This window comes from Ochotona curzoniae, unplaced genomic scaffold (genome assembly GCF_017591425.1).
Source record: "Ochotona curzoniae isolate NIBS_2020 unplaced genomic scaffold, NIBS_Ocur_1.0 contig_1274, whole genome shotgun sequence".
Classification (NCBI taxonomy): Eukaryota; Metazoa; Chordata; class Mammalia; order Lagomorpha; family Ochotonidae; genus Ochotona; species Ochotona curzoniae.
Window position 1 is genome coordinate 21,034,064 of NW_024465023.1, and position 12,860 is coordinate 21,046,923.

Below are 12,860 nucleotides of genomic sequence, written 5' to 3' on the forward strand. Positions count from 1 at the left end.
TAAGAATGAGGGGTCAATTTATTTGTTGTGAGCTTATTAAATTATCAGTGTGTACAATTTAAAACATTTATACATTTTGCAATTTTCAGAAAATTCATGCATTCTTAAAATTATTTAAACAATGATTTTTTCACAACTATTTACAATTAATCTACTTTTGTAGAAATAATCATTTTTAAAAATAGTTGCCAGAAAGTGATGATTTCATACTATCTTTCTATATCAATAAAATTTAAATACATGGTAAATACTACCTACCCTATTTTCAATTAACTGTCAGCTACATCAATAAAACCCAGCAAAATCTGATAATTTACAAACAGTCAAAATAGTAAATACAGGCTACCATTAATTTCAAAGAAAACAAACCTTTTATATTACCGTATAAATATCTTCCCAATCAACACTAACTAGAAATGAGATATTCTATTATTTATTATAAAAAATTCATTTTCAGACATTTTAAAAATCAATGTTAAGAAGCTAGATTATGTGTTTTTAAGTACAAGCAATACTATATATTTTGAGAAAATATTCTCATCAAAAATCATTTCTAATAGATCAAACTTTTTTTGTTGTAATACATGAAGTAGATAATTCTGTCACCCTGGAAAGAAATCATACTTTCTTACTAGTTGAAAACATCTAAATTGAAAGAGATTCTTGGTTTGTTGCTATATTTTTCTCTACTTACATTTTTAACTCTTCAGTTTCTCAAAAGGATCTTAAATATGTGCAAAGTATGCGACTGCCATGCTACCCTTCTGTGCTAATGAGGCACCTGATATGTGAAAAAGAATTCAATGAAAAATTACCCTATTTGGATTAGTGCTTATGTTTGAAAAAAATATTTACTGTACTACTATTCCAAAGATTTCCTTATTTTTGTAGCATGTATCTGGCTAAGACAACTAAATTTAAAAAATATGATAAAAATAGTTGAAGTTATAATAAAGTACATTTTTATTGGCATAGAACATATACTTAAAATTTGAGTGTTGACTCTTTAAGATAAAATATCTCCTAAAAAATTATGTTTGATCACTGTCCCAAAAATGTATACAGCTGTTTTTCCTAAATAGTTATATACACAGTAGTCCACTTAAAAAGAACCCTGTTATAACCTACTGAATACAATGTGGCCTAATTTATGAGTGAGTTACCCTCACAGCATAGAAAATGTATAGGTATGTATATTACACATACAAAGTAAGAAGTATACAAAGAAAAGATGAAGAAAAAAAGAAAAGGTAAGTTTTGTTCTTTATATGATCCAGGCAGAAATGCACTTTAAGCAATGAAACCACGTAAAATGTCTGAGAAGTTTGTTTGGTAAATGCTTCTCAAAGAAAATAACCAAGGAAGTATTAAATTTTAGTAATTTACTGGATTTCCATTTAACCATTCAGTGAAAGTCTGCTGTGGTCTTCTAAAATGTAGGAAAGATGACTTTGGGGAGGGGGTCTGCTACAAAAAGTTCACCTAATTTTAGCAGGTGTTTTGGCTTCATCAAGCATGTGTAGTACAGAGAATCAAATCCTACTCTATTAGCACTTGAATGTGTTTAATGAGATTCCAGTGGGCAGGATCTTCCTAGCTCTTAGAGGGAAAGGGGCAGCATGTTATAGCAATGGAAGCAGTCAGCCCCCAAACTGGTCGACCCATCCTTAACTGGTGATGATAAAAAACACACCAAATGTTTCTACAGCATTCTTTCTGCTGCATTTTCTTTATTTCAAGCCACAAGTCTACTTGGAGGATCATGCAGCAAGTGGCTTATAAATAAATCAGAGTCTATGAATAGTGTCATCACATTAAGAGAGAAAATTGCTGGATGCATCTTGGGGATCCATCAGTTCTATTATTTATGGGATACCTAAAATGGGGGACAGAAATCACATATCAGTCATGCATACATGCAATATAGGAGATAAAGTAATGAAGACTATTTTATCATTTACTTATGTAGAAATTCACTAGGATTTCTAAGTAATGTTCCACAATCAAAACAGAAAAATATAACAGAAAAATCAATGCAAATCTGAAATCAGCAAATATTACTATTGTTGCTAATTGTTTATCAAGAAACGATTTCCAATGTTCCGAATTCTCAGCACATGTTAAATGAGGAAAAACCTAAAGATGGTGACCACATATTTTTTAGAAGTTTTTTTAATTTAGACACGTATTATATCCTTTAGCTTAGAGAGTTGCTCCATTTTCATAGAGACCATGCCTTTTCATGTTGACATGATACCAAGAGAAATGGGTAGGGGTGAGGGGACTCAGCAAAAACATCTGTACAGTTTCTTGACTTTTCTAGATCATCATTTGGTAGCCCTAAGTACTTAGGATAATGGGATTTTTTTCTCAATAATTTCTTTGTGAATTTCGATTACAGTTCTGATAGGAATGTTTAATGTCTTCTATTAAACATTCCCCAGAAGCATAAAGAGAACAAACATCTGCTACTTCCATATAGACTTGTGAATACAGAAGCCTTAGTATAAAGCATAAATACCAAAATAAAGTATTATTATTACTAGCAGATGACTTTTGAACAAGTTTTTCCTGAATATTTGAATACAAATAATATAGAAAAAGGTAAGATAATATAGCTTTAAATTTTCATGCAAGTAACTCAAAATTCTCATTAAAGGATAAACTAAATATTCTGCTGATATAAATGACTTTCATTACACATTTATATATCACTAGACTGATGATATCAAGCTGAATAAATTGTTATATTTCCACACATCACTGTTCTCCCCCCACAATAATAAAGGTTAAGTTTTATATTTTCAAACCAGGTCATCATCTTATTAATTAAAAGGTCATTTAATAATCATGAAGTTTTCTTTTAAATATATAGAACAAGAAACAAATCATTTCCACTTGAGTCAATTAGCTTCCAAATGGCTACTATATTTAACCCAGCTTACAGTATGCTCTTTATACCATGTTGCATCATTTTTACTTTTGTAAGGATATCTTTAGAAGTTAATGTGCAAAAATAATAATTCATTTTCATTCCAACAAATTTATTTAAGCAATCTTTTTTAAAAAGTTCAGAAAATGCAGGCTTTTAACTAAAATGAAAATGAATACAAATCAGCCTCAGTTTTAAAATTTTACAGGAACTCTGCTAAGAAACTGGAAAAAAAATTTTTCCAGAATTAAAACATTAAGATGTGCTTAGCAAATTTTCAAAAGTATAAAAAACGATTCATACACAGTGGAGAGCCAATTGTCAAAATTATACATTAACTTTCCTTAGTAATGCTGAAACCCCTTTTCTATAAACATTAACAGTTGAATATAGCCTCTCAAAGCATGATCTACAAAAGTAAAAACCATTCAACACAAGCACAGTCTGTAATTCTAACTGCTCCCAAAGACTAGTTGGTCTAACTAATTGATTTTCCAGGTTCCTAAACTTTGGAAGAATAAAAAACATCAGAAGCTTTCTGCAGAGTTATACACAAATACATAAAAACTAACTAATAAAATTGTCTAATTTAAAGAGTAACTAACCTGAGATGTACCTTGCTCCGATTAACATTACCATGCTACTCACTATAAAAAAGCCCAAGGGCAGACTACAGAAGATACTAGGGTCACCTGTGGTCATCCAAGCAGAAGGGAATTCCAGTCAAGCAAACCAAAAGAGAGACATATAATTACAATATTTGTGTTAAGAATCACATGATAGCAAAACAAGTTATAAAATAGTAAAAATTCATGAAAGCTAACAGTTATTACTTTAAATCAAAAATGTAATCAATATTAAAGGCTTATGACAGTTAACAAACAATACAGATAGCATGCCACAAGTAGCCAAGAACATAATACATAAAGACCAACATTTGCCTTCCACTGGCAGAGCCAAAGAGAGGCTATAGATAACTTTTTGGGAGGCTGTTAACTTTAGCTTTCTTGATTCTTTCCCCCAAAATACTAAATGAGCAATCCAGTCGCCCTAGAGTTTAAAAGAGGTTCTTTGGCTGTCAGAGAATTACATTTGTCTACTGACTTAAAAATTTTGTTCTTGCTAAATCTTGGTTCAGTGTTACTGCAGATGAAAAATGGCACTGTACTAATCTACACTTTTAAACTAATCTACACTTTTAAACTCATCTAAGAACAAACACTTCAATACTTTGTGGTCTAAATTTTCTAGGAGTCACTCCCTTTAAAGATTACTTTATATATACACACTTTCCTTAAAAAATGGTTATTTAACATTCTTTAAAAGTTTATTCAGAAATAATATTTAAGAATAAATAACTGCTGTCATTAGACAAAGGGGCTGTGATCTCGGGGGCAATATATTTTGTCATATTTTGTATCTGGGCGCTAGTCAGCTGATGATGGTCATTGCTTTGTTTTCCTGGGAGAGGACTGCCTTCTGCCTGTAACCCAGCATGAATGTCTCCCTTTAAGACAATAGATGATAGATTTTCACTTTCACTAAAGAGGGATATAAACCATTTCCCTCATATTATCACTGCATTTCATATTTTCAAGCAAAAACAAGCTCTCTTTTTGTTTCCATATTCCTTAAAGGCTGCATTTTATTTTACAGGTATTATTTTAGTTCTAAATTGAAATAGTTGGTTTTTCTGATGACCCTAACTAGATAACCTGCATTCCAGAGTCTTTTTCAAATGAGGGGGCGACTAGGCATTTACCTGTGTTGTGTGTGTGTATGTGTGTATGTGTTATACATACAGAATGACTTCAAAATGCTTATGGAAAATTAAACTAAATGATAAGCTTATTTTGGTACAAAATTTTTTGAAATCCTTTCATATGATTTCCATAACATGAATTCCTATGAACCTTTTCAAGACCACTTGTTTGTATAGGATATGTTGAAAATGCCTATAATTAAACAAAGATTATTCTGAGTTGATTGTACAACTTAGTGACATCCAAAATAATATACTTTAGTGTTTACAAAAAAAATCAATTTAAACCATATTTAAAATTTTTTACTTAAATCCACTGTAGTTTAACTAAAACAAAAGCAAATTAAAAAATCTTAAACTATCAAAAAGTCAAATTACTTTTATCAATGCTGATAATAGAAACTAAAGAAATAATGTAATTTTTCTTTTTCTATCGACTTTTTTTGGCATCTTAAATTCACTGATAGTAAGGTATACAAACATAAAATGATAAATTGGTTTTGTGGGAATTTTGCAACTAAAATACCCTAAGCTTCTAGAAAGGAGAACTGCATATGTGTGTGTGTGTGAGGTGTGGAAATGGTGAGAGGGACAAAGGATGATTGTGCCATTTGTAAAAGTCCAGTTGGGTAGAGAGATCACATAACTCGGCTTCTTTTTACTTTTTTAAGAATATTTTTAACTTATTTTTATTGGAATGTTAGTTTTATAAAGAGTAGAAAAAACAGAAAGATCTTCCATCCAGTGGCTCACTCCCCAAGCAGCCGCAACAGCTGGAGCTGAGCCCATTCAAAGCCAGGAGCCTGGAGCCGCCTCCAGATCTCCCACATGAGTGCAGGGTCCCAAGGGTAACTGAACTTCCTACCAAGTATTACTTACGGGCAAGTAGAAAAGGAAATCAGAGCCCACGTTTGTTGTGTCTTACCTAACAACCAGTAATGTTAAAAGAAAGTTATAATTGACAGGTTTCATTGTAGAGGTTCTCAAAACTATAGTCATGGGGAAGCTTTGACATTACCTTTGGAAGGCTATCAATCCCACAAAAATTTAAAGGATATTAAACTTATTTAGGAGAAAAACCAAAAGCTTCAAATAGAAACATCCAGTACCAAAAATATAGATCATAGTATTTCGTGATAATGGGTGATTTTAGAGGTTTCTCCTAAAATCTAGATACATTAGAAGTAGTTCTGAGCCCTGTACAATAGCCTAGTGACTAAAACCTTCGCCTTACATGTACCGGGATCCCATATGGGCACCGGTTCTAATCCCAGCTACCCTGCTTTCCATCCAGCTCCATGCTTGTGGCCTGGGAAAGCAGTCAAGGACGGCCCAAAGCCTTGGGACCTTGTGCCAGCGTTGGAAACCGGGAAGCACCTGGCTCCTGGTTTCAGATCTGCTCAGCACCTACTGTTGCAGCACCTTGGGGAGTGAATTAGCAGCAGATGGAAGATCTTTCTCTCTGTCTCTCCTTCTCTCTGTAAATCTGACTTTCCAATAAAAATAAATCTTAAGAAAAGAAGTACTTTTACATTCACTTTGAGGTTAGAAGGCAGGAATTATTTCATTTCAAACTCTATTAAAATACATTCTTGAATAAATCAGTAGCCATTTTCCCATTTATTTTGTCCCAAATCTTGCATTCATTAAGAATTACAACATATATCCTACTAAAGATAACTTAAGGCTGCTTAAGCTTACATGGTTTAGTGAAATTGAATACCTTCTTACATAAGCAAGTGAAAACTAATGTAGTTCCCTATTTTCTCTCAACAGCTTTTCCTCTCTGTTTCCAAAGGAATTCCCAGTATGCTCATTTCTTAAATACCTGGTATCAGCCTAGAAAGTAGTGGAATATATTCTGAAATTCATTTAACTTTTCAGTGGTTCAGGAGACAGCCTCCCAAAAAGGTAAAGTAAAACTGCGAGAAGAAGGGAGGGAAAGAGGGCTCTAGCTGATTTATTTATTATTAAGAAGAAACTAGAAATAATTTTAATTTAGTAAAATTCAGTTATCAAGTGGAATCACAAAAAAAAAAAAAACTCTAGAAGAAAAATGCGGCAGAGGACAGAGTTGAGTTAACCTCATAACCTGATCATTTCCATTTGTTTAGAACTTCAAAGTATTTTCAAAATGTGAGATTGGACATAACTACAATCAATGTAACTAAGTGTAGATGGCTAGATACTTAAACTATTTAGCATAATAAGAAAAGGTGGCAGTAAGAAATAGTACAAATACTTTTTTACCACTTTCTGGAGACTGTGTTGTCACCCAACCCATTGATTTCATCACAGCTTTCTTCCAAGTAGAATATCGAATTTCACTTTCTGGAATTAGAAAGTAGAAAAAACACACAGGTGAAAGGTAGTTTGCTGACATGTTTAATGTATCACACTTATGATAACTTGGTTGGCATTCTAGATAAATTAGTGCACATTAAAGTGAAGCTGAAATTGGGAAATACATGATTACTAGTAACTGGCAGTTGCTGGAAGTGATCTTGCTTGGAAACTAGAGTGAAATCTTCAGCATTGGTCTGTAGGGTAAAGGGAGATTGGGAGACACTACAAACAAACCTGGATGGATTAGAAAGGGGAGTCCCATCTGTTTCGCTTTTTTTTTTTTTTTTTTGAGAGAAAGGGACTTAGCATGAGGAAAGGGGTATATTATAATGTGCATAACTGGAGGGAGAGCTGTTTTAGGGACAAAAGAATAAAATCTGATTTCTTCTAAGATTCAAATTTCTGTGACATGGCCTGGCTCCTTAAAGTAGGATTTCCTTCCAGTGGAAATGTGAAGAACCTGTGCCTATGCCTTGGGCTACCCGTCTCTCAAGTCCCTCAGCCTTCCACTGCACCCGAAGCCTACAGTGCCCAGGAGACAGGACTGCAGGATCACTGCTTCTGCCAGCTCCTTTCCTGCTTCCTACAGCCCTGCATGCATACCTCAAGATATCAGTTAACACAGCAAATGTGTATGTTTTTTCCTACCTATCCAATGTACTTGAGTCTCCTGAAAGGTAAGGACTTAGCCTTGAACTCATCTCTGTAACTGTATATCAGACAGAGTCTTTGGCCTGTAGTTGCCTGAAATAAGGTGCCCGTGCACGTGTGTGTGTGTGGTGAAAGGGAGGATGGACACATCTGGCATAACTGATTGGGTTCAGTTAAGGTCAAACAATTATAAAGATGGTTCTCAGAAAACAGACCTTAATAGTGATTTGCATAAAGATCACTTCCTTTTAAAAGTATGATTCGGTGCTGGCACTGAGCATAGCACATTAAGCCTTTGTCTGTAGCACTAACATGCCACATGGGCACTGGCTCAAGTTCTGGCTACTGCACTTCCAATCCAGCTTCCTGCTAATGGCCTGGGAAAACAGTGGAGGATAGTCCAAATACTTGGGCCCTTGTACCCTTGTGGGAGTCCAGGAAGAAGCTCCTGGTTCCTTGCTTCGGATTGATTGGCTCTGGCTGTTGAGGTCATTTGGGGAATGAAGGAGCAGATGGTAGATATCTCTCTTTCTCTGTAACTGCCTTTCACATTAAATAAATAAGTAAGTAAGTAAATAAATCTTTGGGGAAAAAAAAACGAATTTAAGAGATTTGTTTTTTTTTTTTAAATAACAAAAATAAAAAGAATAAAGTGTGACTAGATTTGGAGGCAATATCATTTCTAAACTTTATTTGCTTATCAAAATTTTTGATATTTGGGGGCTGGTAATTTGGCATTTTGTATAAAACCACTATCTGCAATGTTGGCATCCCATATGGGCACCAGTTCAAGTCTCAGCTGTTCCACTTCTGCTCCAGGTCTCTGCTCATGCACCTGGGAAAGCAGCAAAGGATGGTCCAATTGCTTGGGCCCCTGCATCCATGTGGGAGACTCAGAAGAAGGTCCTGGCACCTGGCCTTGGATCAGCTCAACTCTGGCAGTTGCAACAATATGGGAAGTGAAAATCAACAAACAAAAGATCGCTCTCTCTTGGTCTTGCTCGCTCGCTCTGTTTCTTGCCTCTTTTTCTGTTACTCTGCTTTCCAAATATATTTTTGATGGTTTTTCAGAAGCAGAAAATCTTCTGAATTTCATGTTTTATCCAGTATCGAAAAATTGAAAAAAATTTCTGTATCAAGTGACATGGTATACTCTGATTATAAAAATAAAAACATTGGTATTCAGGGCCAGTGTGGCAGCACAGCAAGCTAATCCTCCTCCCTGTGGCACTTGCATTCCATTGAAGCACCCATTCATGTAACAGTTACTCCATTTATGATCCAGCCCCCGCTTACGACCTGGAAGAGCAGTGGGAGATGCCTGGCATCAACTCTTCTCTGGCTGTTTTGGCCATTTGGGGAGTGATCAAGCAGTTCGAACAGCTTCTCTATTTCTCCTTCTATTTCCATAAAATCTGCCTTTAAAATAAAATAAATAAATCTGAAAAGGAAAATACTGGGCTCTGGTTTGTTTCTTGGCTGCTGCACTTCCAATCCAGCTCCCTGTTTATGGCCTGGGAAAGCAGCAGAGAATGGCTCAAGTCCTTGGGCCTATGCACCAGAGTGGGAGACCCAGAGGAAGCTCTTGGCTTCTTGTTTCAGATTGGCAAAGCTCTGACCATTGCAGCCATTTGGGAAGTGAACTAGTGAACCAGGAGATGGAAGAACTCTTTCTCTCTAACTCTGTCTTTCAAATAAAAATAAAACAAATCTTTAAAACAAACCAACAAGCAAAAAGTATTATTATTGGGGTTTGTGGTATGGTGTGGTGGGTAAAGCCACCACCTTTGACCCCAGCATCCCATACAGACACTGGTCTGTGTCCCCAAAAAGAACAACAGAAGATGGTCTAAGCACTGGAGTTCCTGCATCCATGCTGGCACACCTGGATAGCTCCTGAGTCCTGGTTTCAGCCTGGCTTAGTGCTGGCCATCGCAGACATCTGAGGAGTAAAGATCTCTGTCTCTTCTCTCTCTGTAATTCTGACTTTGTATATAAATCTTAGAAAAACTCCATATAACTTATTTTCTTACATCAGGTGAAGAATTAATAAGATTAAGAAATACTGAAATATTACAGAAAATTAAACAAGATGTATCAGAAAGCTTATTTAACACTTCAAAATCCTCTGATGCTTTCATGCTTTTATAAAATCAAATTCAACATATATTATTTTTCAATTCACATTTATGTTAATTTAAGAGATGTATCAGTGTTTTATGAATGTGTTGGTCAGGGCTTGCAGCTTACCTCAATATCTTAGGACTATTAATCAGACATTTAATGTTCATTTAGTTAAATTGCTTCTGCATCCTACTGTACTTGAAGATTACCAGGATGTCTCAGAGGCCCACTAATGACATCTAAAAGCTGGGTCATCACTGCCAAAGACAACCCAGTAGAGACATTAGGGGTAGTCAGCTAATGACTCATACCTCCCTTATCACTTTTCAAATAGGAAATTCTCACAAGCCATAATTGACAGTGTGGCAACATCACTCTCCTACACAAAAGGCCTGTAAACAGTAAACATCACTAGTTTTAAAAAGCCACTTTCAGGGGCTAGTATTGTGGCACAGCAAGTAAAGCTGCCACCTGCAACACTGGCATTCAATATGGGTAACAGTTCTGCTGCTTCACCAATGATTTAGCTCCTTGCTAATGACTTGGAAAGCAATAGAGGATGGTCAAAGTGCTTGGGCCCCTGCAGCCACACGGGAAACCCAGATGAAGCTCCCAGATCCCTAATTTGGCCTAACTCTGCCCTATCTGTTGCAGCCACTTAGGGAGTGAACAAGCAGATGAAGATATCTTTGTCTCTGCCTCTTCCTGTCTATGACTAACTTAAACTTTCAAATAAATAAATAAATTTTAAGTGATCTTAGAAGGGTTTTTATAAAGTATTATTTCAATAGCACTCAGAATAAACCATATGTGCCTAGCAGCCAAGTGAGCAACAGTAACATTTGTAATTTTTATTTTGCGTCTTGGCTCACAGATAAATATAAAGGCAAAATGCCCTCCGCTAAGGTCCGTTTCACAGTATACCACTATTTCACAATATACCTTGCATGCACCAGGATCTCATATGGGCATCGGTTCATACCCTGGCTACTTCACCTCCCTTTCAGCAACCTGTATGTGGCCTGGAAAGCATCTGAAGATGGTCCAAAGCCTTGGGACCCTGCACCCGTGTGGGAGACCTGGCGGAGTCTCCTGACTTTGGATCAGCTCAGCTCTTGCCATTGTGGCCACTTGGGGAGTGAACCAGCAGATGGAAGATCTTTCTGTCTTTCCTTCTCTCTGTAAATCTGCATTTTCAATAAAAATAAATCTTTTTTTAAAAAAGGTATCATTCTTTAAAAGTACCCTCAGCGTTGATCTGAGGCTCAAACCTCTCCATCGTGACAGCTGATAAATCCTCGGGTTCAAGACTCCACACGCCTACTCCTTCTGCAGCCCCAGCTGCCATGGCTGCACCCAATGCAGTTGTTTCAGGCATGGAGGGCTTGACTGAGGAGAGAGAGAACCACATCAACATTTTTGCAATTGCATATGCCTAGAGAACCAGTTCTTGCCAAACACTGCTTGTGTAGTTGAAAGGAACAAAAGTTTACTAACCTACAGGGATATATAAAATGTCTGCTTGTAGCTGCATCAGAATTTTATTGCTGGTCATTCCTCCATCTACTTGCAAATGACTGAGTGGAATCCCACAGTCCCGATTCATGGCATCCAAAATCTTAGAGAAAACATGCAATTAGCATAATAAAACTACTTTCTAGTAACACTCTAAAAATGACAATCCTCTGTTTAATAACCCTCATGAGCTTCTCAAAGTCTGCACAATAAAATCAGGACATTGTACTGTGGTCCTCCAAGCCCTCCTTTGCTCTGGTCACCACAAACCTCTCTTACTACACCAGCACATTGACCCTGATGTGCAGTGAAGCTGGAAAACTCTATCTTGTACCCTGGTTTCCTTCTTTGATGTCCACATTACAGCTATTTCCTCTGTCTAACCAACAAGTAATTCAAGAAGTTTGTAGAAATGGCAATTAAATATTTTGCTGCAGAGGCAAATATGAGACTCAGTGATTAACACATGACTTGAAACGCCCAAATCTTACATCAAGGTTCCTGGATTCAAGTCATGGCACATTTACTCCCTGCTCATGTGCACCCTGAGAGGGCAACAGGTGACAGATCCAGCACTTGGTTCACTGGCACTCACATTAGAGATTTATACTAATTTTCAGGCTCCTTGCTTCAGAATGGCCCAGCCCCTATTGTTGCAAACACTTGGAGAATGTACCAGCAAATGGGAGATCTCTGCCTCTATCTTTCAAATAAGTTAAAATAAATAAGTATTCAAAGTTACAAAACATAATTTTGCTGTAAAATAATCTTGAAACCCATGCATATGCAAAGTCTTTACAGACATCATGACAAAGCTATGCATGTTTTTCACAACTTATCTGCACCAAAAAAATCCTTATTTTTCAATTCTGTTTTTTACAAACTTTCTGAAATAGCCTCGCGGATACTACTCAGTCTCCCTTCAATCATGAAATGCCCAGAAGTCTAGCAAATAACAGGAACTCAAAGAGAAAACATAAACATTTAGACTAGTATTGAGGCAGACTTAAGTACATTTTTAGTATTTAATAAATATCAGGCAATAACACATAACTCATCAATGAAAAAAGTAGTTTAAGTTCATGGAAATAAGTCTATATCCATTACCTCTCGGGTTTGGAAGCAAACTGCTTCCAAAGCAGCAAAAGCAATGTGGCATTTATTGGTGAACTGAGTGAGTCCACAGATTATCCTAAAAACATACAGAAAGATTTGCCCATGAGAGTGGTACAAATGACTCATTGCCCTGAAGTGTCTTTCTCGAATATGAAAAGCAGAATTTCATAACCGCACAGGTTTGGGGTGGGCAGAGATGGTATTTCCGTGGAGTTAGGCTGCTACTTGCAATGATGGTATCATATTGGAGTGACAGTTCAAGTCCTGGCTGCTCTGCGTCTGAGTCATCTTCCTACTCATGTCTGGGAAAACAGAAGATGGCCCAACCAGTTGGGTCACTAAAATCCATGTGGGAGGTTAGGATGGAATTCCTTGTTCCTGGCTTTGGCCTGCCTCAATCCCAGCCATTTTGAC

General features: G+C 36.3%; 1 protein-coding gene across 4 annotated transcripts in view; it reads right to left on the reverse strand.

The window, feature by feature from the left end:
* Positions 1-1,717: 1,717 nt before the first annotated feature.
* Positions 1,718-12,860, reverse strand: part of GK (glycerol kinase) — a 75,483-nt gene continuing 64,340 nt past the window's right edge. For 3 of the 4 annotated variants that reach the window (XM_041000086.1, XM_041000094.1, XM_041000080.1), the window contains 6 exons: positions 12,438-12,522; positions 11,313-11,433; positions 11,061-11,204; positions 6,945-7,025; positions 3,538-3,624; positions 1,718-1,876 (listed from right to left, as the gene is read on the reverse strand). In XM_041000086.1, coding sequence (XP_040856020.1) covers positions 1,866-1,876; positions 3,538-3,624; positions 6,945-7,025; positions 11,061-11,204; positions 11,313-11,433; positions 12,438-12,522 — 529 coding nt within the window. In that variant the 3' untranslated portion in view covers positions 1,718-1,865. The remainder of the gene's footprint in view (positions 1,877-3,537; positions 3,625-6,944; positions 7,026-11,060; positions 11,205-11,312; positions 11,434-12,437; positions 12,523-12,860) is intronic. The other variant, XM_041000104.1, reaches the window with a different exon arrangement.